Source organism: Staurois parvus, unplaced genomic scaffold (genome assembly GCF_062004578.1).
Source record: "Staurois parvus isolate SC_StPar_1 unplaced genomic scaffold, SC_StPar_1.0 ptg000224l, whole genome shotgun sequence".
NCBI classification, from domain to species: Eukaryota; Metazoa; Chordata; class Amphibia; order Anura; family Ranidae; genus Staurois; species Staurois parvus.
The window spans coordinates 277,233-301,717 of NW_028318020.1; the positions used below are offsets into that span (position 1 = coordinate 277,233).

The 24,485-nt window shown below is 48.4% G+C and overlaps 3 protein-coding genes and 1 long non-coding RNA gene across 4 annotated transcripts in view; 3 read left to right on the forward strand and 1 right to left on the reverse strand.

Moving 5' to 3' along the window:
* Positions 1–24,485, forward strand: part of LOC149460594 (uncharacterized) — a 219,150-nt gene that overhangs the window by 77,780 nt on the left and 116,885 nt on the right. The window lies entirely within an intron of this gene.
* The window catches only part of LOC149460596 (uncharacterized), a 48,848-nt gene that overhangs the window by 10,719 nt on the left and 13,644 nt on the right, over positions 1–24,485 (reverse strand). The gene's annotated exons all lie outside the window — the stretch shown is intronic.
* Positions 14,269–15,513, forward strand: LOC149460597 (uncharacterized). The gene is made up of 3 exons (XR_016313038.1): positions 14,269–14,339; positions 15,190–15,326; positions 15,413–15,513. It is a non-coding gene; the product is annotated as an uncharacterized LOC149460597 (long non-coding RNA).
* On the forward strand, positions 15,809–18,414 carry LOC149460598 (uncharacterized). Its single transcript, XM_089679436.1, has 2 exons — positions 15,809–16,036; positions 18,136–18,414. The coding sequence occupies exons 1-2, from the start codon at positions 15,809–15,811 to the stop codon at positions 18,412–18,414; spliced, it is 507 nt and encodes a 168-aa protein (XP_089535562.1).

Genomic DNA, 24,485 nt, shown 5'->3' on the forward strand with positions numbered 1-24,485 from the left:
CAATCAGTGCTAGAGTGGGGAACTGTGCTAGGGCTTTGAACTCACCTGCTTCCAGGCATTCCACTAAATGATCTGTGGACACAATTCCTAGAAGAAGTGAACTGACCGGGTCTGGGTGTGGATTGTCCCGCCAGGCTGGAAAGTGTTGTAACTGGGCCACAATATGATAAAGAAAAGGATTGGGAACCTCAGGGCCTCCCATATCTTTTAGCCTCCTGTAGAGTTTCTAGTTCAATCTGAGGTGTGGCACCCACCAGATTAAGGAGCCAAACACCATATCAAATCTTCTAAAGATCCGTATAGGAATCCAAACAGGGGCGTTGTGCAGAATATAAAGTCATTGAGGGGCCCAGATCATTCTGATGAAGTTACACCTCCCTACCACGGATCGAGGGAGTTTAGTCCAGCTAGTTGTTTTCTGTTGAAATGTTTTAATTAATGGAAGTCAGTTTAGATCTGTATATTTCGATAGAGTGGGGTGAATGATAATACCCAGATATATAAAGGAGGCCACTATTTCCATCTGCGCAGCTTCAGGTGGTATGGGATGTGTAAGGGTGTCCAGTGGGAGAAGGGTGGACTTATCCCAATTTATTGAGAAGCCGGAGAAGGAGCCAAATTCACTGATTAATGTCATTAGGTGTGTCAATGACACGCAAATGTATCACCCAAAAACAGAAGGGGGTCATCACCATAGAACGCTACTTTCTCCATCTGCTCTCCTCTACAAAAACCATTTACCTGGATCCTCTCCAATGGCAGCCACCAGAGGTTCTATCACTATAGCGAATAACAGCGGGGAGAGAGGACAGCCCTGCCGTGTCCCTCTGCCTAGTGTGAATGAGATGGACAGGGCATTGTTAACCCGAATGGGCACAATAGAATAATTAAATCCACAAAATGAAAGTGTCCCCCAGGGTTAAATTTCACAAGGACTTGCCAAAGGTATCTCCATTCTACACTGCCAAACACCTTAGCAGCATCGGGAGACAAAATCGCCATCACCCATATTATCAGAAGGGATTTGAAGGTTAAGATAAAGCCTATGACTATTGATTGCTGTAGATCTGAATGAAACCCGACTGATCCGGGTGAATAAGTGTAGAGATAACCCTAGTCAGTCTGGTCACCAGTACTTCAGTAATAATTATGAGGTCTGAGGTCAATAGTGATATGGGCCGGTAGGATTCTGCTAAGGTTGGGTCCCTCCCCGGCTCCAAGTACGACTATTATTGCCTCATACATGGGGAGGGAGTTCTGTTCCAATGCCACCTGGAGTATTTTAAGTAGTTCAGGTAGAAGTATTCCCCCAAAAGATTTGTAAATTTCCATCAGCAGCCCATCTCCGCCGAGAGCCTTGGAATTGGAGTATGAAGCTCCAGCCATCTGCAAGTCTTCAGGAGTGAGTGGTGCATTAAGCTTTTGCCTTTGTTGAATAGTAAGTTGAGGAAGTGTTAAAAACTCCCGCATGCTAGAGTCATCCGAAGACACTTTGGTAGAGTAGAGCGTTTCATGAAAAGATCTAAAGCCTTGTAAGATGGAGGGGGTATCTGTGACCAATTGAGTCGGACAGTTTTGAAGAAGAGATATGAGAAGATGGTTACTGAGCTTTTGCAATGATTGTGAGAATATGACCCGTCTTTTCCCCCTCCTCAAGGTTTGAGAAGAAAAAATGTTTATTTTTAGCATGCTGAAGTTGGACAGTGCGCAGAAACTGTTGTGCCGCAAGCACCCCCTCTCTTGGCCGGCCTCAACCTCCCACTGTCTGGAGTTAGTCTTCATTCTGGAAATGTCTTTGATACACGTGCCTCTAATATATGCTTTCAAAGCATCCCAAACAATCATAGGAATCGTTGAGTGTCTGTAACCAAATAGAAAGCCCTGTAATTGTTTATGCATTAAGTCAGTGAAGAGAGTTATCCAGAATGGATTGACCTTCCCCAATGTAAATGTAGAGGACCTTTTCAGGGACAAGGATACATGCATTGGGGAATGATCAGATAGGCTCCTGGCTAAAGAGGTCACCTGAGGTGTATATGGTAGAATCAGATTGGAACCCAATGCCAAATCTATACGGGATAGAGAGGAGTGGGAGCTTGAGTGACATGAAAATTGAGCATCTAGTGGGTGGAGGGATTGCCATAAGTCCCGGAGTCCTTTTTCCTTCATATGGCGTTCCAAAGGAGTGATTTGTCTAGGGCCAAGTGGGGATAATTTTTTAAGAGATCTAAGGAAGTATCCAAAACTGTGTTAATGTCCCCCATTACCAATAATGGTGTTTGTGGATGGGTGGCTATAAATTGAAACAGGCATCTCACCGTCTCCATATGAAATGGTGGAGGTACATACATATTTGCAAGAACACATAAATGAGAGTCCCAACTGTATAACAGAAATATATAACGACCCAACGGATCTATTTTGGATGAGATAACCATGAAAGGTACTCCTCTGACAACCATGATACTCATGCCCCTAGAGTACTGAGAGTGTGTAGCATGGAACTGAAGGGGGAACTCAGAGCGTTTCAAAAGGTGAAGAGTATCCAAAGTCATGTGAGTCTCCTGAAGGCATACAATGGAAGGGTTTTGATGGCTGAGGAATGTGGAGACAGACGTTCTCTTCTTTGGGTCATGCAGGCCACGGACATTCCAAGAAAGGACAATATCCTTTTGATTACTCATAGTTATGAAGGAGGTTATGAAGACTAGGAGTGTGATTCCTCCGGGGTAGTGTTCCCTGTCCCAAGGAAGTGTTTGGTGGGATATCGTCAGCACGATATATACAATTATAGGGAACACCCAGAGACGATGGATCTCCTCTCACACTCCAGTAGGCGATAATTGGTGTAGGATGTTTTCCGGTCCAGAGACAGCATAGCAAGTGAAAAAAATAGAAAAAATACCAACTTAGGCCAAAACATGGGCAAACCTGAGTCAACTCAAAAACGCCCCGCAGGGTAACAGAAGGGGAAAGCAAAGGGACTATATGTGACATTCCAAAGGGTGTAGCCATGAGAGTCATCTGTTACTAAAGCAAAACAGGCAATCTACTCATCCCTGAACTCCGCTTTCATACTAAGGGAGAGACAAGGAGAAATTTGAGTTGGGAACGCCGGGCAATGGATAAGTCATACTGGAGCTGGACATAAGTGCCTTTCATTCCTATCCAGCCAGGTAGCTGCTGCTGCAGGGGAGTCATAGAATTGTACGGAGCCATCTGTTATGACTCGTAGCTTCTCAGGATAAATCATGGAGTAAGACACTTGGATCACACGTAGGCGGCATTTAACATCAGTAGATCTGGCTCACTTACGCTGGAATTCAGCTGAGAAATCTGGAAATATAGATATTTTTGCACCTTGTATTTCCATGGCAGGTGGTTGTCTAGCAAGATGGAGGATGACATCTCTATCCATGTAATGTAAAAGTTTCAGTAGACAAGGTCTGTCAGAGGCCCCGTTGGAGGGAGACGGGGTGGGACCCGATAGGCTCTTTCCACTGAGAAAAAAGGTGTTAGGTCATCATTGCCGAATGTATTCAGTAACCAAGTCTCAATAAATCCCACAGGATTCTTTCCCTCAGCTTTCTCAGGCAAGCCTACCAGGTGAAGGTTGCTCCTACGTAGGTGATTCTCCATGTCCTCTGATCTGGCCAGGTGCTCAGATGTTTTCATGGTGTTAGAATGTACATGTTGTTACAATGGAGGGAGTTCATCCTCTAATGTGCTCACCCTGCCTTCAATGGTGGTCGCCCTCTCTGTCATCTTGTGCATATCATGGCGGATAAATAAAATGTCCTCTTTCATGCGTTTATATTCCACAGTAAGCTGTGAGCGATGTGCCATGAGTGTGGACTGCTGTTAATGTCTCTTTCAGCGATGGTTCTGGGGGTTCAGGAACCTCTGCATGGCTGTCAGAGTGGGGAATAGGAGAGCAGGTACTCACTGTGCCGGAGGACGGAGAAGGCTTTGCAGAGGCCTGAGGGAGCTGTCACCCCCTCTATCACTCATCGCCATCTACACAACACAAGAAGTACTGCACTTCCTTATTTACTTCATGATTTAGTCATGAAGAACAGCGGGGCTGAGCCCCACCAGAGGTCAGAGAGGAAGGAAACAACCAGAACTGTCTTTTATAGGAGGGACAGTGATGAGGGGATTATAGGACGAGGGTCCCCACCCCCTCTATCACTCATCGCCATCTTCCCAACACAAGAAGTACTGCACTTCCTTATTTACTGCATGATTTAGTCATGAAGAACAGCGGGACTGAGCCCCACCAGAGGTATTGTAGCCCCACCAGGCAAGTATTGTTTTTAATCTTTATCCCTGCTGTGGGCAAGCTGCAGGGCTCTCCTTTCAGGTGCCAGCCTCTGCCACCCCGTGTGTGTGAACCTCCCCTGTACCTACTATGCTTCCCTGACTCTGCTTGCCGATTTGTGGACCCGGTTCAGTGGGTCCCGGAGGGTAGAGGGGACGGAGGAGATGTTCACTCCCTTCTTGTCCTGACCCAGAAGTGATGTTATGACAGATTTCCCGACCACCGAGGATGGCAAAGAATGTAATGCGGTGCGATGTGCACTACATTACATCCAATGGAGTACAGGGGAGACATTGGGGGTCTTTAAAAACCCTGGATGTCTCAATAAAGAGAACCTCTCATCAAAAGTCATCTCATAGAGGACTTTGTCCTCTTAAGTAAAATGTTTTTCTTTAATTGTAAAGAATTAAAGTTACACCCAAGTATATAACTCCTCCCCTTGAAAAATTTTAAGGCACCCCCACATATATGCATGGCAAAAGGTATCCAACATGTCAACTTAAGGTCTGACATGTTGGATATCTATTTACTCGCTGCAACCTCGGCTTTTATATTTTTACAAATAAATGGGTAATTTATTGCTTTTTTGTGCCCTGAAATTAACTTAAGTGTATCCTCCTTCGCACTCACACAATACACTCAATCCTCCACCCACATCGATGGGAACACCCTGGTCCTCGTCTTCTCCCACCTCTGTACCCTCAACCAGTTCACCAACACCCCCTTCCCTCTCTCCGACCACCACCTCCTCACGTTCTCCGTCTCCCCTTCCCCCAACTCCCCCCCAAAAGCGGCAAACCATCACCAGCCGCAACCTCCGCAACCTGAACCCGGCCCCCTCCACTCGGCTGCCAACCGCCTACACGACAGCATCCTCTCACTGTCATGTCCTGACCTAGCCACCACCATGTACAACGACTCTCTGTCAGCTGCCCTAGACTCTCTGGCACCCCTTACCACACGCAACATCAAACCCAGACCGCTCCAACCATGGCAGAACGACAGCACTAAACACCTCAAACGTCGCAGTCGTGCGCTGGAGAGACTATGGCGCAAAACCAGGTCCCCTCATGCATTCTCCCTCTACAAATCTGCCTTCCTCACTTACACCTCCTCCCTCAACGCCGCCAAGCAGGCCTACTTTGTAAACCTGATCAACACCCTCTACTCCTGCCCTCACTGACTCTTCTCCACCTTCAACTCCCTGCTCCCCCCCTCCTCCACTCAGTACCTCACTCACCGCCCACGAGATTGCCACCCATTTCCACAACAAGATTGACGCAATCCGTAAGGACATCTCAAGGTCAACTCGCAATCTACCTCCCCACCTAACCTCCCCCCTATCACCCCCTCTTCTCTCCCCTCCCCTCGCAACCACACTGCCCCCCACCACACCCAAGGCCCCGCTTACCGTAACCCCCCCAGCACTGTACTCCTTCAGCCCTGCTACCACTGAGGAAGTCACCAGGGTCTTCTCAGAAGCCCGCCTCACTACCTGCCCCCTGGACCCTATCCCCTGTCGACTCCTCCAGTCACCCCCCTCTTCCCTCATCTGCTCCCTCACCCATATCTTCAATCTATCCCTCTCTACTGGCACATTACCCTCCCCCCTAAAGCATGCGCACATCACCCCCATACTCAAAAAGCCCTCCCTGGACCCCACTGACCCAAACAACCTCAGACCCATCTCCCTGCTGCCACTCATGTCCAAGCTCCTTGAGCGCCTAGTCTACGACCGCTTAAGCGCCCACCTAACTGACAACAACCTCCTTGATCCACTACAGTCCGGCTTCCGCCCCCTACACTCCACCGAAACCGCCCTCCTCAAAATCACTAACGACCTACTAACCGCCAAAGCCAAAGGCGACTACTCTGTCCTCCTCCTCCTGGACCTCTCTGTGGCCTTCGACACAGTCGACCACCCCCTCCTCCTTAATAAACTACTCTCCCTTGGCATCAGAGACACCGCTCTCTCCTGGTTCTCATCCTACCTATCCCGACGCTCCTTCAGCGTTTCCTACAACGGTGCCACCTCCCCCTCCCTCCCCCTCTCTGTTGGGGTCCCCCAAGACTCTGTCCTTGGACCCCTTCTCCATTTACACCTCCTCCCTTGGCAAACTCATACACTCCCACGGCTTCAACTATCACCTCTACGCTGATGACCCTCAAATCTACCTCTCCACCCCTCTCCTCACCCCCACAATCTCCGCCCGCATCACTCACCTCCTAAATGACATCTCAGACTGGATGTCGCACCATCTCCTCAAGATTAACCTCTCCAAAACCGAGCTCCTCGTCTTCCCCCCTCCCCACGCCCCCCATCCTATCCATCACTACTAACATCACCACCATCAATCCCGCCTAGCAAGCCAAAGTCCTTGGCGTCATTCTGGACTCAAACCTTTCCTTCCAACTTCATGTCCAATCACTTACAAACACATGCAGGCTCCACCTCCGCAACATCGCCAAGATACGTACCTTCCTCACCCCAGACACCACTAAACTACTCGTACACTCCCTCATCATCTCACGCCTTGACTACTGCAACTCCCTCCTCACCGGCCTACCCCAGTGCAGGCTCTCCCCGCTTCAGACCATCCTGAACTCAGCGGCCAGACTCATCCACCTCACCAACCGCTCCACCTCTGCCACCCCCCTCTGCCTCTCCCTCCACTGGCTCCACCCCCCTCTGCCTCTCCCTCCACTGGCTCCCGATTGCCCAACGCATCAAATTCAAACTACTCACTCTGACCTACAAAGCCCTTCACAACACTGCCCCTGACTACCTCACCGACCTGATTCCCAAGTACCACCCTACCCGTACCCTTCGCTCCTCACAGGACCTCCTTCTATCCTGCTCCCTGGTCTCCTCCTCTCACGCACGTCTGCAAGACTTCTCCAGGTCCTCCCCCATCCTCTGGAACTCACTACCCCAATCCATCAGACTGTCACCTTCCCTCCTCACCTTCAGGCGCTCCCTGAAAACCTATCTCTTCAGGGAAGCCTACCCCACCCTCACCTAACAGCCATTCTTCATTCCTCCTACCACTCCATCCCCCACAGCCACTTCCTCCTGTACCACTACCCCCTCCCTCCTAGATTGTAAGCTCCTAAGAGTAGGGCCCTCTTACCCCTCGTGTGCTGTTTGTAGTTGTTGTACTGTGCCATGTATTGTCCCCCCTCTATTGTACAGCGCTGAGCAAACCCTTTGGCGCTATATAAACTCCATATAATAATAATAATAATTTTTTACTGAAATTTGGCATTTCCTAGACTTTGTGATATTTTGTGACATAAAAATTAGAACTGCCGCTATTTTATTCTCTAAAGTCTCTACTTTCAGAAAATCGATATTTGGGGGTTTTGTGTCATCTTCAGGATAAAATGATTTTTTAAATGTGCAAAACAGGCAAAAACGTCTCTGGGAGTGAAAGGGAGAAAGGATAAGACGGACACTCCCCTTTCATGAGGAGCAACCAATCGGTTCTCATTACACTGCAAGGTCTCTCCCCTCCCTGCTAGTCCCCGGGTGCGGTGCTGGAGACAGGCGGGGGAGGGGAGGAGGAGATAAACAGAACAATGTTACACATATTACACATTTAAGTTGCTATAAAGCCCCTTTCATTTTTGAAAGCCCCCAACATTCCTAAAAGAGCCTCAGATTTATATACATTTGTTGTAAATAGGAAATAACATCTTATTACCTCCTCTGCTGCCTCTTCCACCAACGTCTCCTCTATACTTCTTCCCGCCTCACCTCTCAGCTGGAACTTCCTGTCTATACCTGACATCACTTCCTGTCTGTACCTGACGTCACTTCCTGTCTGTACCTGACATCACTTCCTGTCTGCATTCCATAGAGACTTCCTGTGTGAGTATAGGTGAGATCCCCACCTTGTGGAGTTCAGAGGAACTGCAGCCCCGAGATCCATCCCATAATCCCCCTTCCTGTATAATATGTACCTTACAGGGATACTACGGGAGATGAAACATTACTGAATAAAGGAAGAAGAAATAAATGTAACTCTTATGTAACCAACTGTTCAACAAACATCTCTTATTACATATAGAAAAGTCTTACAAACACAGAACACAAAATACAAATGTATAGCTAATGAGAGCGATCCCGCCAAACCTGATCCTTCTGGGGGGGACAATGCAAAAATATATATCAATCCACTCATAATGACATCATCTTCTGGGAGTGTCTGCACATCCATCCATTTCATACACATTTCATTGTCTCAGCAGATCTCCTGCAGCCTATTAGCGCCCATTTCCCTTTCTATGTCTCAGCGGATCTCCTGCAGCCTATTAGCACCCATTTCCCTCTCAATGTCTCAGCGGATCTCCTGCAGCCTATTAACACCCATTTCCCTCTCTACGTCTCAGCGGATCTCCTGCAGCCTATTAGCACCCATTTCCCTCTCTACGTCTCAGCGGATCTCCTGCAGCCTATTAGCTCCCATTTCCCTCTCTATGTCTCAGCGGATCTCCTGCAGCCTATTAGCTCCCATTTCCCTCTCTATGTCTCAGCGGATCTCCGGCAGCCTATTAGCTCCCATTTCCCTTTCTATGTCTCAGCGGATCTCCTGCAGCCTATTAGCTCCCATTTCCCTCTCTATGTCTCAGCGGATCTCCGGCAGCCTATTAGCTCCCATTTCCCTTTCTATGTCTCAGCGGATCTCCTGCAGCCTATTAGCACCCATTTCCCTTTCTATGTCTCAGCGGATCTCCTGCAGCCTATTAGCACCCATTTCCCTTTCTATGTCTTGGCAGATCTCCTGCAGCCTATTAGCACCCATTTCCCTCTCTATGTCTCAGCAGATCTCCTGCAACCTATTAGCACCCATTTCTCTCTCTATGTCTCAGCGGATCTCCTGCAGTCTATTAGCACCCATTTCCCTCTCTATGTCTCGGCAGATCTCCTGCAGCCTATTAGCACCCATTTCCCTTTCTATGTCTCGGCAGATCTCCTGCAGCCTATTAGCACCCAGTTCTCTCTCTATGTCTCAGCAGATCTCCTGCAGCCTATTAGCTCCCATTTCCCTCTCTATGTCTCAGCGGATCTCCTGCAGCCTATTAGCACCCATTTCCCTCTCTATGTCTCAGAGGATCTCCTGCAGCCTATTAGCACCCATTTCCATCTCTATGTCACATATTACAACAAGCAGTCACAAAGGTAAATGTAAAATAAAAGCAGAGAGGGAGAGAAGGCTGATAAAGCAGCTCATCGATGAGAGGTACATAAGAACATACAATGTCAATACAAAACAGTGACATGGCCATCAATCACAAACGATCGGAGCAGACAGATCGGTGTCATAGGTGTCCCGTGGGTCCTGAACTGCCTCCAGCGCAGGCACAGTAGCAGGGTGTAAAGCAGGTAGGTACTCCAACTTTCTCATTTCTGCTCTGACCTTCATCAGTGCCGGTAACATGGGGGACATAGAAGACAGCCAATGCATGGGAATGGTTCTCCTGGCTGCCCTCATGTAGGTGGAAAGTTTCCTCGCACATTTAGAGAGACCCGAAAAGGTAGACCCAACAGAAAGTAAATGGGCTCAAAAGGGACAGGAGCCCGCAGAAGTCACCACAATGGGGTAAGGACCTCCTCCAAAAGGGCGCAATGGACCGGCAATCCCAAAAAATGTGGAAAAGAGTCGCAGTTTCCGTCCCACAACACCAGCAAACAGAAGAAACATTCAGGTTACTATCATGGAGAACCTCAGGGGTCCGATACCAAAACATGGGGGTCTTAGAAGGATTTTCTGTACACATTACACACATAGAAGATTTAGAAGAGGCCTCCCAAATCCTACTCCATTGATCCAACCCAATATCACATTGAAGGAAACGGGACCATTTACACATATAAAGGGGAGAACCAATAGAAAAAGGGCGACATCTACAAGCAATGTATACGTAGCGGAAATGATGTCCCGGTGGTGTGGGCCTTGGATGCAGATATGATCTAAAGGGGTAGGTTGTTCAAGAGTCAGAGAAGAGGCTTTGGGGGCAAAAATGTGTTGTATCTGTAGATAAAATACTGATGGGGTGGAATGCGAGCAGCTTTTTGAATGTCAGGGAAGGATTTAAGGTTGTGAATTATGGGATTGACCAAATGTCACAATTGGAATAGATTAACCTCAGCCCAAGGATGGACTCGACCAATGGCCAGACTATCTGGGAGACTTGGATTAAAAATGATGTTGGTCAAGGGGGAACACTTAGAGCCTAGGATGAATCTAACCCTACACCTCCTCCATATAGGCAACATAAACTGCATGGGTCCTAATATGAGAGGAGAGGTAGTGCGGGCTGTGACAAAATAAGTCCCCCTCATTCCCTCTTTACACCAAGTCACGGCCAGACATGCACGCCTCGGTTAGCTAGTCGCTGTGGGCGTGTGCATGTGGGTGGGATCTGTGACAGCCTCTGATGACTCCTCTGTCATCCAATAAAGCTGATGGACCTCTGATGTCTTCCTTGTCCTACGATGAAGCTGATGGACCTCTGATGTCTCCCCTGTCCTCTGATGAAGTTGATGGACCTCTGATGACTCCCATGTCCTACGATGAAGCTGATGGAACTCTGATGTCTCCCTTGTCCTACGATGAAGCTGATGGACCTCTGATTTCTCCTCTGTCCTCTGATAAAGCTAATGGACCTCTGATGTCTCCCCTGTCCTCTGATGAAGCTGATAGACCTTTGATTTCTCCTCTGTCCTCTGATGAAGCTGATAGACCTTTGATTTCTCCTCTGTCCTCTGATGAAGCTGATAGACCTCTGATTTCTCCTCTGTCCTCTGATGAAGCTAATGGACCTCTGATGTCTCCCGTCTCCAATGAGGCTGATGGACCTCTGATGTCTCCCTTGTTCTACAATGAAGCTGATGGACATTTTGATGTCTCCCCATTCTCAGATGAAGCTGATGGACTTCTGATGTCTCTCCTGTCATCTGATGAATCTGATGGACCTCTGATGACTCCCCTGTCATCTGATGAATCTGATGGACCTCTGATGTCTCCCCATCCTCTGATATCCACCAGTCAATGTTCACTGAAGGAAGGGGGATCCAGGAGTGAACATTCACTGAAGGAAGGTGATATCCATGAACGAATGCTCACTCCAGGAGGGAGAAATCCAGGAGTGAATGTTCACCATGGGAAGTGGAAATCCAGGAGTAAATGTTCAATGAAGGAAGGGGGGATCCAGGAGAGAATGTTCACTAATCTCCCACCCCTCTAACTGGCATCACCCCCTGTGTCAATCCTAGGTGTGCTAATGGGCCCATGGCAGGGGTGTGTGGGGGGACCTACCTTTACCAGGGTTTGTGGGGAAAACCCCCATTGCTGGGCTATGCAGGGGGATCTACTATTACTTATTTGTATGGAGGAATCCACCATAACCTGGGTGTGTGCGGGAGGGCTCACCATTACCAGGGTGTGTGTGTGGGGGGGCACCATTGCTTGGGTGTGTGGGGGAACCCCCCATTACAATGGAGTTCAGGGGAGCCAACCATTACTGGGGTATATGGGGGACCCACCATTTGTCAATAAGATAACACTGTGTTATCATTAGTTCATTTTTAAAGTGGAGTTCCCCTTCATCTTCATACTTCTCCTAATGTTGGATGAGGAACTGGTATGGATATTAAAGGGGAACCCCACACTTATTTAGTTTTGAAGCAGAGTTTTCCTTTATATTGTTAGACCTCACAGTTGAGCTGAACTTTTACTACCCCCTATATCTGCAGAGGCAGTGGGCAGTGTCTACACATATCCCAGTAGTGATGGTTGTCTTTGCAGTCACAGCAGGAATTATCTCCAAGATGTCACTTTTGATGGGTGTAGCTCCTGCTGAATGTGACCCATTGAAGTGAATGAGGCTGTTCTTTGACCCCCCAACAAGTGCAGGCAATGCATGTGACTCACAAACTGCACCAAAAACACAAGGCAGGTGCATTTTTGATGTGGTTTGCCATGTTTTCCATTGATTTCAATGGGGAGGTGCATTTTTTGTGTGGCTTTTTTTTTACCACACCAAACCTGCACTAAAAATGTGACAAGCAGGACTTTGAAAAATGCAGCGGCCCCGCATCGGCTGAGTGTAAAAAGGAATCTGGGAGGGAAATGTAATTTGTTGGCAATTTAAAACTCTTCTCTAGATTTATAAATGTCAGCGACATGCGATGATTGACACCCCCTTACCCAGATAATGGGGACTTGTAATCTGACAGATTCACACAGGAATTGTTCATTGCTGAAGGAACCCCGAGAACCCTTTGGAGGACCCCTGGCTGAGAAAGGCTGGACTAGGCAGTCATATATTTCTGTCCCCCTTGGTGGGAGTGGAGGTGACCCCTCTATCAGTGTAGCGATCCCCCCAAAGGGGGTAAGTTTGTTCACTCCACCACTCTGCCTCCCAACCCCAAGAACTGTCTCAGCCCCAACTGACACCCCTGACAATAGTGAAGTACAAGGACCAATGAAAAGCACACACGGTATAATAAACACAGAGATCAGCTTTACTGGAAGACCTCTATGGGAAGTAATAAACATGAACAACAGGTATACGTTCGGTGAATCCAGAGAACAGCAAATCCTGAGACCGGAAGCAATATAACTCACTTTTACACTCAGGCTGCTTTCAGGGGATTCCAACCGTGAATAACCCCAAGAGCAGAGGAAACACTTACATGGCGCCCTCAAAGTGGGTCTAAACCCCTTTACATAAACTCAGCTCTATGATGTCCAAGCAGGAGGAGAGCAGAAGGATGACTCTCTGTGGTGTCAGACTTCTCCCTTCTAACCCCCGACACCACAAGCCCAATAGGCAAACACTGCGCCCAACTGATGCTTCATAGCTACTTTCCAAGGTAGAGCTATTCCCTCCCACACCATGCAATATAGAGGCCTGAATACGCATGCGCGTGCCCGTATGGCACCAGTAACTTCAGTCTCTTGGTAACAGGATGAATGTTGGGGTCTTCAGCGAGACACTTTCATTGGTGCACTTACACTCCTATGGTAAAGTATCATTGTAATCCCGTGGCAGGATTTGTATAGCAAAGCAAACACTGTGTCTGTATAGCAGGACCATCTACACAACCCAGTGCCTGGTGAGTATGGGAGAAGTGTCATGTCTCTGTGTGCCGTGTTCCTGTCATCTGCCAGGGGGCAAAATCCCTCTCACCAGATCCTGGGACTAAGGCCCAAACCATGGTCCTGGAAATGACCGGCTCCTGTGGTCACCTCACGATGAGCCCTTCACACTGTCGGTGTAGGCACTGTACTGTAGGCCACATCTCTCAGGTTGGATGTTCCCTGACTGATGCAGATACCTAAACATGGAGAGCACTGACCCTGAGCACTTCTCTGCCAGGTCCAGACTGTCTCCTGCCACATGCAGACTGCCTCCCCTCAGGAAAAACAAGATGGAGTCCTTCACTCTGCTCTCACTAAGCATGCTGGTCTCTGTAGTTCCATCCCTCATATCAGCCTATCAGGCCATTTCTGTTCAGGACTGCATATTCCACAATGCTTTGCAGCTGCACCTCCTGCTTGAGAAAGTCCCTGTCATTGGCTCCTTTAATACCTCTTCTGATTGGCTCTCTCTGTATTACAGTCTGAGAGGAGAAGGGAGGGGCTGAAATCCCTGACTGCCTTGTGTGTATCCAGTGCAAGTGTCAGATTTCACAGGAGATGCCAGTCAGCAGGTTACAGCAGTCACAGATAGGAGTCATTTCCTCCCTACACAAGGATCTACAGTCCATACACACCCAGCACAAGGCCGGGGCCACACTACCAGACGCTTCTCGGGGCTGCAGTTCCTCTGAGCTCCACAAGGTGGGGATCTCACTTCTACCCACACAGGAAGTGTCTATGGAAGACATACAGGAAGTGATGTCAGGTACAGACAGGAAGTGATGTCAGGCACAGACAGGAAGTTCTGGGCGAGAGCTGAATTGGGAGGAAGCAGAGAGGAGACTTTGCTGAAAGTGGCAGCAGAGGAGGTAATAAGATGTTATTTCCTATTTACACCCAGTAACCCCCCATAGTCATGTCCGTCCTCTTCCTCCATAGTCATGTCCATCCTCCATAGTCACTGTGACGTCTTTTATCTCCAGCAGATGATGATACACACATATATAGTGTGGGAACCCAGATTAACCCCTTCAGGGGCAGAACATTCCCCCACTTCTGGGGCCGGAACATTCTCCTCATTGTGGAGAGGTGTCACCTTCTCACCTCATCAGTCTATACTAATGGATTATACCACTTTTATAAGTGGCGGGGAATGGAGAATCCTATGACATCACACTGACCTCACAGCTCCTCCTCCCAATGTCCCTCCATCCAGAGTCAGAGAATCCTATGACATCACACTGACCTCACAGCTCCTCCTCCCAATGTCCCTCCATCCAGAGTCAGAGAATCCTATGACATCACACTGACCTCACAGCTCCTCCTCCCAATGTCCCTCCATCCAGAGTCAGATAATCCTATGACATCACACTGACCTCACAGCTCCTCCCAATGTCCCTCCATCCAGAGTCAGAGAATCCTATGACATCACACTGACCTCACAGCTCCTCCTCCCAATGTCCTTCCATTTGGCTCCTTTCTTTTTATTCTATGGTCTTAGGATGTGGGAGACCCTTGGCATCCTCATAAGCAGAACAGAACTGTAGATCCTGTGTTGTATGTAATGACGTCAGAATTCCTTATACCCTGCGTAGTGTGGGGGTCCTGTGGGGGGAAATGATACCTCAGCCTGAAGTGGGGCTTTAATAAAATGGAGACCTGAATGGAGAGGTGAGGAGGATTCTGGGAATATCATTTGATGTGACTATTTGTGTTCAGATGTAGAGTTTTCCTCCTGTGAAGTCTGGAGATCATATGACATCACATTGCCTCCACCTCCCTCCCTGATAGAAGAGAGAAAGAAGAAGAAGATTCTAGAAGTCACCAGAGAGATCACTGAGCTGCTGACAGGAGAGGTGAGCGGTGCCGGGAATTCTGGGACATTCTCCAGTAACAGACAAGGGATGTGTCTGGATGGTGACTGTATCATTGTGTGTGTCAGGTTCCTATAAGGTGTCAGGGTGTCACTGTCTATTTCTCCATGGAGGAGTGGGAGTATTTAGAAGGACACAAGGATCTCTACAAGGACGTCATGATGGACAATCAGCCGCCCCTCACATCACCGGGTAAGAGGAGACTTTATTGTAAAGGAGAGAGCAGTACGGAGGATCCACCTAGATCCCCCATCATCTGATAAACACATAGAAACAATGGATTCAGTCAGTGTGTGTGTTTCCTACAGATGGATCCAGTCATGGGAACCCACCAGAGAGATGTCCCCGTCCTCTGTATTCCCGGGATTCCACACAGGAAGGTCACACCATCCCTCACCATCATCAGGTAGATGATGACAATTATTGGTAGTTGTGATTTATACACAGCATGTTTGTTACAATGAATGTTTTATTATATCTTTCAGAGTGGAATCCTCGGGGATGATAATATTGATGTTAAAGAAGAGTATAAAGAGGAGGATGAGGAGTATGGAGTGATGGAGGAGTTTTCAGAAGGACACAAGGAAATGATGGAGCCACCTAATACCAGGAACCCACCAGAGAGATGTCCCCGTCCTCTGTATTCCCGGGATTCCACACTGGAAGGTCACACCATCCCTCACCATCATCAGGTAGATGAGGAACAATCACTGATAGTATCATTAGGATCTGTACATTGGAAAAAAATGTACAAAGCGAGTGCCATCCAGTCAGCAGCTAAGCACTGAAGGTAACCAACATAAACCTTACAATAGAATAAATAAAATAGTGCAGCGCTAAAATAATGATTCAGATGAAAGGGAGGTAAAAATAAACAATAAATAATAAAATTTGATGTAAATAAACAATATATGTGACCACACTTAAAAAATTCAAATGGAGACTAGTTATCAGCTTAGCACAAAGGTAACTAGATAAAACCTTTAAATGAACATAAAGTATATAAGTGCAGTACTCACAATTGATAAAATTAAATATGCGTAAAGATCATATAAATAAATAAATATGACATATAGTTCGTATCAGTGACTGAAAATATACAACTATAAGTATATGGGGCAAATAATTTGTGTCAGTGACTAGATAGAGCCCATATAGTCCCAAAAGCTTCAATTGGTGCTTGTGCTCGTGGAAACAGAAGAAATGCGCACTCACCAGACACACAATATTAGTGCGTCTTATATCTTATATCCTGGTGTCATCAAGGTAGTCATCTGAGCCAGTTGTGGAAAAAGGCTTCCTCTCAAGGTGGATGGGTCCCAGGACTTTAAATGTTGATGATCCAGGGGTGTCCAGAGTTCCCCTTAAGGGATAGGTGGGTGCAGCTCACAAGGGTTAACTGGAGGCTCCCTCTCTGGAGGTAATGGACTGGTACTGGGTGTCGTCCCCGAATAAAGATGGCCACCGGAGCTCCATGATGCTCTGATGGCGTGACATCACGGCGTGACTTGGCTCCTCCTTACACGTTACGTGCACACGCACATCATCAGAGGAAGATACCATTGGCGCCATGACGTGACATAAGGCTTTAAATAGGCAGAATGGCGCATGCGTATCAAGCCGGCGACATTTTGCTGAAGCCTAAACAGATTGCTTACTCTCGTACGCTGATGCGCCATTTTACTAGAGGTTTTTTATATAGATAAAAAGAGTATGTACATTTGTTCGCTTATGCGGTATATTACCTTAAATTCTAAATGTCAAAAGAGTATAATATATTAAAAACTCCTAATATATTGAAATATATTGGTGATGCAGGTGTGTTAATGCTTTATATGATTAGATAAACCATTTCAGATGTCAAAGGTATAGCACTTATATGAGTGTTGGAAGTGATTGCTGTTCATTAAATTTTATTGATCAACTGTTGTATATTAATATCGATAAAGGATATAATTAATAATTAATAAGTAAAAGAAGAAAAAAAATTGTATAACAATATCAGCAAAATCATAATAAAAAAATAATAAAGTCAAATAATGATACCATTAAAACACCTATTGTATTCAAATAATAAAATAATTTAAATATATACTGGTGTCCATTATAGTAAAATTATAAATAATTATATAAAAAAAAATTTTTTAGAACAAGAAATGGACTTTAAAAGGATTTGGCAAAAGATCCGATGAGTGTTAACGAATGTACTAAGACTGAAATCACATATGATATGAATATAACCGTATTGTAAGAATAATACACAAGAATTAAAATATTTATGCTAAAAGTACACATTAAAGAATGTTCAAATGAAATTAACTATTATCGATAAAACAATTAACATCTAACTCAATATTGAGTCCTGCCGGGTGCAGGGTACCTAACTCGTAAATTTGTTTGGTTTCCAGTTGGGATACTGCCCGAGTCTTATATGTCCCTCTCCAGTGCGGGATGATAATATCTATCCCTATAAACATAAGTGAGGAGGGATCTCTCTTCTGATATCGCCTATAATGTAAGGAGAGGGAATGCTCCTTATATCCTTTTTTAATATTATAAATGTGTTCCGGAGACGGTCCCTCAACCTTCTCGTGGTACGACCCACATACTGTTTGGAGCATTCTAATAGACTACATATTTCCTATTACAGCCGATGAATTTGTCACTCTATATTATATGTCTTATTAGTTTGATTAGAAAGATATCTGGTTATTATTTTCTTTCTAGTATCATTAGGATCTGTACATTATCTGCATTGTTACCATTGATGGCATTTTTATTATATATTCAGAGTGGAAACCTGAGAGATCCTAAAGTTGAGGTTAAAGAAGAGATAAAAGAGGAGGAGGATGAGGATGGGGGGATGGAGGAGTCAGAACTTCTAAAGGAACACAAAGATCTGTACCAGAACATCATGGTGGAGTCATCCAGCTACAGGAACCCACCAGAGAGATGTCCCCGTCCTCTGTATTCCCAGAATTCCACACAGGAAGGTCACACCATCCCTCACTATTACAAGGTTGGTGGGATGGAGCATCTAGAACATGAACTTGTGGAGACAAAGTGTTGATTTTTTATGTGATGTCACAATCATAAATCTTACATTTTACAGATGATATTCTCTCTCATTTCCTTGATTTAGAGTGGAGATCCAATCGATATAGAATTTGAGGTGAAAGCAGAAGAAGAAGAGGCGTATGTGAGGGATGATCAGCAGTCTATGGAGGAGGATGGAATAATGAGGCTAATTATAGAGGAGGACACTCCTACAGAGATAAGCACAGGTGGGTCATGAACACTAAATCCATTCCTCCACCCATACTGCTCACTGATTGGTCCAGATGTCAGGGCAGGGCTGTGGAACGGACAGGTAGGCCTAGTGGCAGGGTAACGTACTGGCTGACGACAACCACCACCAACAGACCGAAGTCCCTCAGGGCGCGGAGTCTAAGTCCCAGGCTGCCCTTCACCAGGGCCCCTGATGGTGGGGATGGACTTGACACAGCCAGGAACCAGGTCGCGGCCCCCGAGACACCCCGGCTACAGTAATGGCCTCCGCCAATGGCTTATAGCTGATAAGAATGGTACAGAACAGTAGACAGAGAATCACAGGTCATGGGCCGGGTTCAGCAACGGAAGGTCAAATCAAAGGAAAACACAGAGAATGGTCTAGTCACAAGCCGAGCCAGATTCCAGGAGAGTCACGAGAGTATACACAGAGCTGTAGCAAGACCAAGACACAAGTGCAAAGAGCATGTGCGGATCACAGGCTTATATGTACTCAGTCACACCCCTCTGGGGGATGGACCTCAGAGACCTGAAGGCATAAAAGACTCCCACCATGCTCAGCAGAAATCCAAGATGGATGCCAGCACATGGAGTAACATAACCTCTGGAAAAAGGTAGGACCTTGACAGTACCTCCTCCTCAAGGGCCCCTCCCTTTCCGCGCCTCAACAAAAGGTTTCTGAGGAAAGCGGGTATGAAAAGCACAGAGGAGGGCAGGAGCATGGACATCTGCGGAAGGAACCCAGGAACGCTCCTCGGGACCATAACCACGCCAATGAACCAGGAACTGTAATTGGCCATGCACCAATCGAGAGTCCAGGATCCGGCTCACCTTATACTCCTCATGACCGTCAACCCGAATGGGACGGGGCCGAGGCAGAGAGGTAGTGAAGCGATTGCAGATCAGAGGTTTTAACAGTGATACATGAAAGATATTGGAGATCCGCATCCCAGGCGGAAGGGCAAGGGCATAGGCCACCGGATTCACCTTGCGGAGAATGCGAAAAGGACCGACAAAACGGGGAGCTAGTTTGGGTGTGGGCACCCAAAGATTGAGGCTACGAGTAGACAACCACACCCGATCGCCGACCTGGTATGAAGGAGCGGGCAACCGTCTGCGATCAGCCTGGAACTTCTGATGCTGAGCCGAGTCCCTCAAGGCCCTCTGGATCTGCCCCCATGAAGATGGTTCTCCACAGCTGGAATGTCCTGTGGTGAGAACCTCTCAGGTAATACCGCGGGTTGGTACCCATAGTTGGCCATGAAGGGAGACATCCCGGAGGAGGAGTTGACCGCCGAGTTCCTGGCAAACTCTGCCCAAGGCAGGAGATCGGCCCAATCATCCTGATGGTCCGAGATATAACATCGAAGGAATTGTTCTAAGGCCTGATTGGAACGCTCCGCAGCCCCATTGGACTATGGGTGGTAGGCTGAAGAAAAGGAGAGACTAATACAAAACTGGGAGCAGAAGGCGCGCCAGAACCTGGACACGAACTGACTCCCGCGGTCCGAGACAATCACCTTGGGCAACCCATGCAGGCGAAAAATCTCCCTGGAAAAGACCGTGGCCAGTTCTTGCGCTGTTGGTAATCTCCTGAGTGGAATACAATGGCACATTTTGGAAAAACGATCGACGACCATGAGAATGACCGTATGACCCCGAGACACAGGGAGGTCTACAATAAAGTCCATGCCCAGGTGTGACCAAGGATGCTCCCCATTGGGAATGGGTTGCAGAAGACCCATTGGAAGATGCCGTGGAGATTTATTCTGGGCACAGATCGAACATGCCGCTACATAAGAGGCGATGTCGGCACGGAGAGTTGGCCACCAGAACAACCGAGAGACGACCCAAGACAACTGGTTCCTCCCCGGATGCCCGGCAGTTTTGGAGTTATGGTAGGTACGCAGCAGACGGGTGCGCAACCCCTTGGGTACAAAACATCTACCCTCCGGTCTCTCGGGAGGAGCGTCAGTTTGAGCCGCCAAAATCTGCTCCCCAAGGGGAGAAGTCAGACTGGTGCGAATGGCAGCCAGGATCTGATCCGGAGGTATGACCGAGGTTGGCTCAGAGTCCTCCCTGGACAACTCAGAGTATTGCCGTGATAATGCATCAGCCCTGACATTCTTGGAACCAGGCAAATAGGAGACCACAGAGTTGAACCGCGACAAGAACAAGGCCCATTTGGCCTGACGGGGTGTCAATCTTTTGGCCTCCGAAAGATAAGTCAGGTTCTTATGATCGGTAAGAATGAGGACCGGAACCGCGGAGCCCTCGAGCAGGTGCCTCCATTCCTTGAGAGCCAGAATGATTGCCAACAACTCCCTATCTCCAATCTGGTAGTTGCACTCTGCAGAGGAAAGCTTCCTGGAGTAGAACCCAAAGGGAAGTAGGGGTCCATCGGGCGACTGACGTTGAGACAGGAGAGCCCCTACTCCCGTCTCGGATGCATCAACCTCAAGGACGAAGGGCAATCCAGGATTGGGATGAGACAGTATCGGAGCCGAAGCAAAGGCGGATTTCAGAGCCTCGAAAGCTACGATGGCCTCGGATGGCCACTCGTGAGGATTACTGCCCTTCTTGGTTAGGTCTGAAAGAGGCTTTGCCAGCGTGGAGGAGTTCCTGATGAACTTCCGATAGTAGTTGGCGAAACCCAAAAAGCGCTGAATGGGCCAAAGACCATTGGGACGAGGCCACTGCAGAACCGCCGCAACCTTCTGAGGGTCCATGGAGAATCCCTCCGCAGAAATGATGTAGCCCAAAAAGGCAACTTGGGATCGATGGAATTCGCACTTCTCAAGTTTACAAAAAAGTTTGTTCTCACGTAATCGTTGCAGCACCTGCTTGACATCCTGGATATGGGACTCCATGGAGGCAGAGTAAACCAGGATGTCATCCAAGTAAACTACCACGCACTGCTGCAACAAGTCACAAAGTACATCATTTATGAATTCCTGAAAAACTGCGGGCGCGTTACACAACCCGAAGGGCATCACCAGGTATTCGTAGTGACCGGTTCTGGTGTTAAACGCGGTCTTCCACTCATCCCCCTGTTTGATCCATACGAGGTTGTACGCCGCCCTAAGGTCAAGTTTGGTAAAGACTGTTGCTCCCTTAAGACGGTCGAACAACTCAGTAATCAAGGGAATCGGGTAGGCATTCTTAGTGGTGATTCGATTGAGACCCCTATAATCGATGCAAGGCCTCATTTCACCACCTTTCTTCTTTACAAAGAAAAAGCCCGCTCCTGCTGGGGAAGTAGACTTACAAATGTGCCCCCGGGAAAGCGCATCCGCAACGTACTCCTCCATGGCCTTATTCTCCGCAACTGAGAGAGGATACACCCTGCCACGCAGAGGAGTGGCACCAGCGCGTACCTTATCAAACACGTCCTGGTACTCCCCATAATCGGTGGGCAATGCAGAGTCCGAGGAGGCACACAACACCTTAACCAGCCCACGGATGCACCCGGCCCACACTGTGGAGACCACGAGAGAATCTCGGCCGTTCGCCAATTAAAGGTTGGATTGTGCGTCTGGAGCCAGGGATACCCCAAAACCACCGAATAGTGCGGAGAAGAAATCACCTGGAAACAGGCCAACTCCCTGTGAACAGCCCCAATCGCTACTTCAACTGGCATGGTCTCGTGGGTAACCTGCGGTGGTTGCAGGGGCCTGCCATCTATCGCCTCGAGAACCAATGGGGTAACTCGAGCCTGCAGGGGAATGGAGTGCTGGGCAGCAAATGAGCTGTCCATAAACAACCCGCCGGCCCCAGAATGTACCAACGCCGGGGCCATCACCGAGCCCTCCGCCCAAGAGAGGACAACGGTGATCAGTGGTTTATCTCTGCGGAACGCCGGGGACGAGGAGACTCCACCCAAGATCTGTCCCCGACAGGATCTCAGGTGCGAGCGTTTCCCAGACGGACCGGACAGGACTGCTGAAAGTGCCCACCAAGTCCACAGTACAGGCAGCGACTCTCCCGACGCCGAGTGGCCCGCTCTCCCTCGGAAAGGCGAGCAAACCCCAGCTGCATGGGCTCACCACCAGACAATCTATCCCCAGGAGGCATGGGAGGAGAGGGAGGAACGGGTGGGACAGAAAACAGGTGCCAGTCGATTGGAAGGCCTCCACAGGCGTTCCTTGAGTGAAGGCCTCTCCCTGAGCCTGGTATCAATCAGGATCAGGAAGGAAATTAGTGCCTCCAGCTCCACAGGCAATTCCTTGGCTGCGATCTCATCCTTCAATGCATCAGAAAGACCCTGAGAAAACGCAGCCACCAGAGCCTCATTGTTCCAACCCACCTCTGCCACCAGGGTACGAAACTCTATGGCGTACTCGGCAACGGTCCGTGACCCCTGATGCATAGACATGAGCAGCTTGGCAGCCGAGGTGGAGCGAGCCGGTACGTCGAATACCCTACGGAAGGCATCGACAAAACCGGAAAACTCATGAATCACCGGGTCATTCCTCTCCCATAAGGGATTTGCCCAGGCCAAGGCCTTGTCTGAGAGTAGCGATATTAGGAAACCCACCTTTGACCTCTCAGTCGGAAAAGCGTGGGGTATTAATTCGAAGTAAATCCCAACCTGGTTGAGGAACCCACGACACCTACTCGGCTCACCCCCAAAGCGCTGTGGAAGAGGGGCTGAACCAGTCATACCTCTGGGCACCGCAGCAGCCGTGGCGGTAGGCGCAACAAGCGGAACAGCAGCGGGAGCGACCACCGGAGTGACAACCGGCCTAATAGCACCAGGAGTAAGGTGCGTGCAAGCAGAGTTTGCAACGCCTGAGCGAACTGATCCAACAGGAGATCCTGTTGATCCAGTCTGGCGACCAACATTGGAAGCGAAGGCGTACCTGCACCGTCAGGATTCATGGCACTTGTGTAATGTCAGGGCAGGGCTGTGGAACGGACAGGTAGGCCTAGTGGCAGGGTAACGCACTGGCTGGCGACAACCACCACCAACAGACCGAAGTCCCTCAGGGCGCGGAGTCTAAGTCCCAGGCTGACCTTCACCAGGGCCCCTGATGGTGGGGATGGACTTGATGCAGCCAGGAACAAAGTCGCGGCCCCCGAGACACCCCGGCTGCAGTAATGGCCGCCGCCAATGGCATGTAGTCAGGCAGGCCGGGTCGACAACAACGGGACAAAACGGTACAGAACAGTAGACAGAGAATCACAGGTCACGGGCCGGGTTCAGTACCGGAAGGTCAGATCGAAGGAAAACACAGAGAATGGTCTTAGTCACAAGCTGAGTCAGATACCAGAAGAGTCACGAGAGTATACACAGAGCTATAGCAAGACAAAGACACAAGACACAAGTGCAAAGAGCATGTGCGGATCACAGGCTTATATGTGCTCAGCCACACCCCTCTGGGGGATGGACCTCAGAGACCTGAAGGCATAAAAGCTTCCCACCATGCTCAGCAGAAATCCAAGATGGATGCCAGCACATGGAGTAATATAACCTCTGGGAAAAGGTAGGACCTTAACACCAGAGTAGGGCGGGGACTGGGTGATATCAGCCTGTAATCCCCTGGTCACTTTCCTGAGCTGTGTTCCCCGTCCTGTATTCCTGGATTTCTCTCGGATAATCTTCCTTCTCTGTGCTGCAGACACAATTTATGTATCTAGACTGGATTTATGGAGGTTCTGGGGATCAGCTGGCAGAAAAATGTTTTTCAGCACAAGCGATACTAGACCTAGGCACCTGGGGTGTGTGTCTTGGGTGTCCTTCCCCATGCCCAGATCTAGTTATATTTCTGACAGAATATTTCTCCCAGGGTTCCTTGCTCTGTGGTCTGCTGGCTGTGCCGGGTGGAGGGATATGTCTGTAGTGTCTCAGAC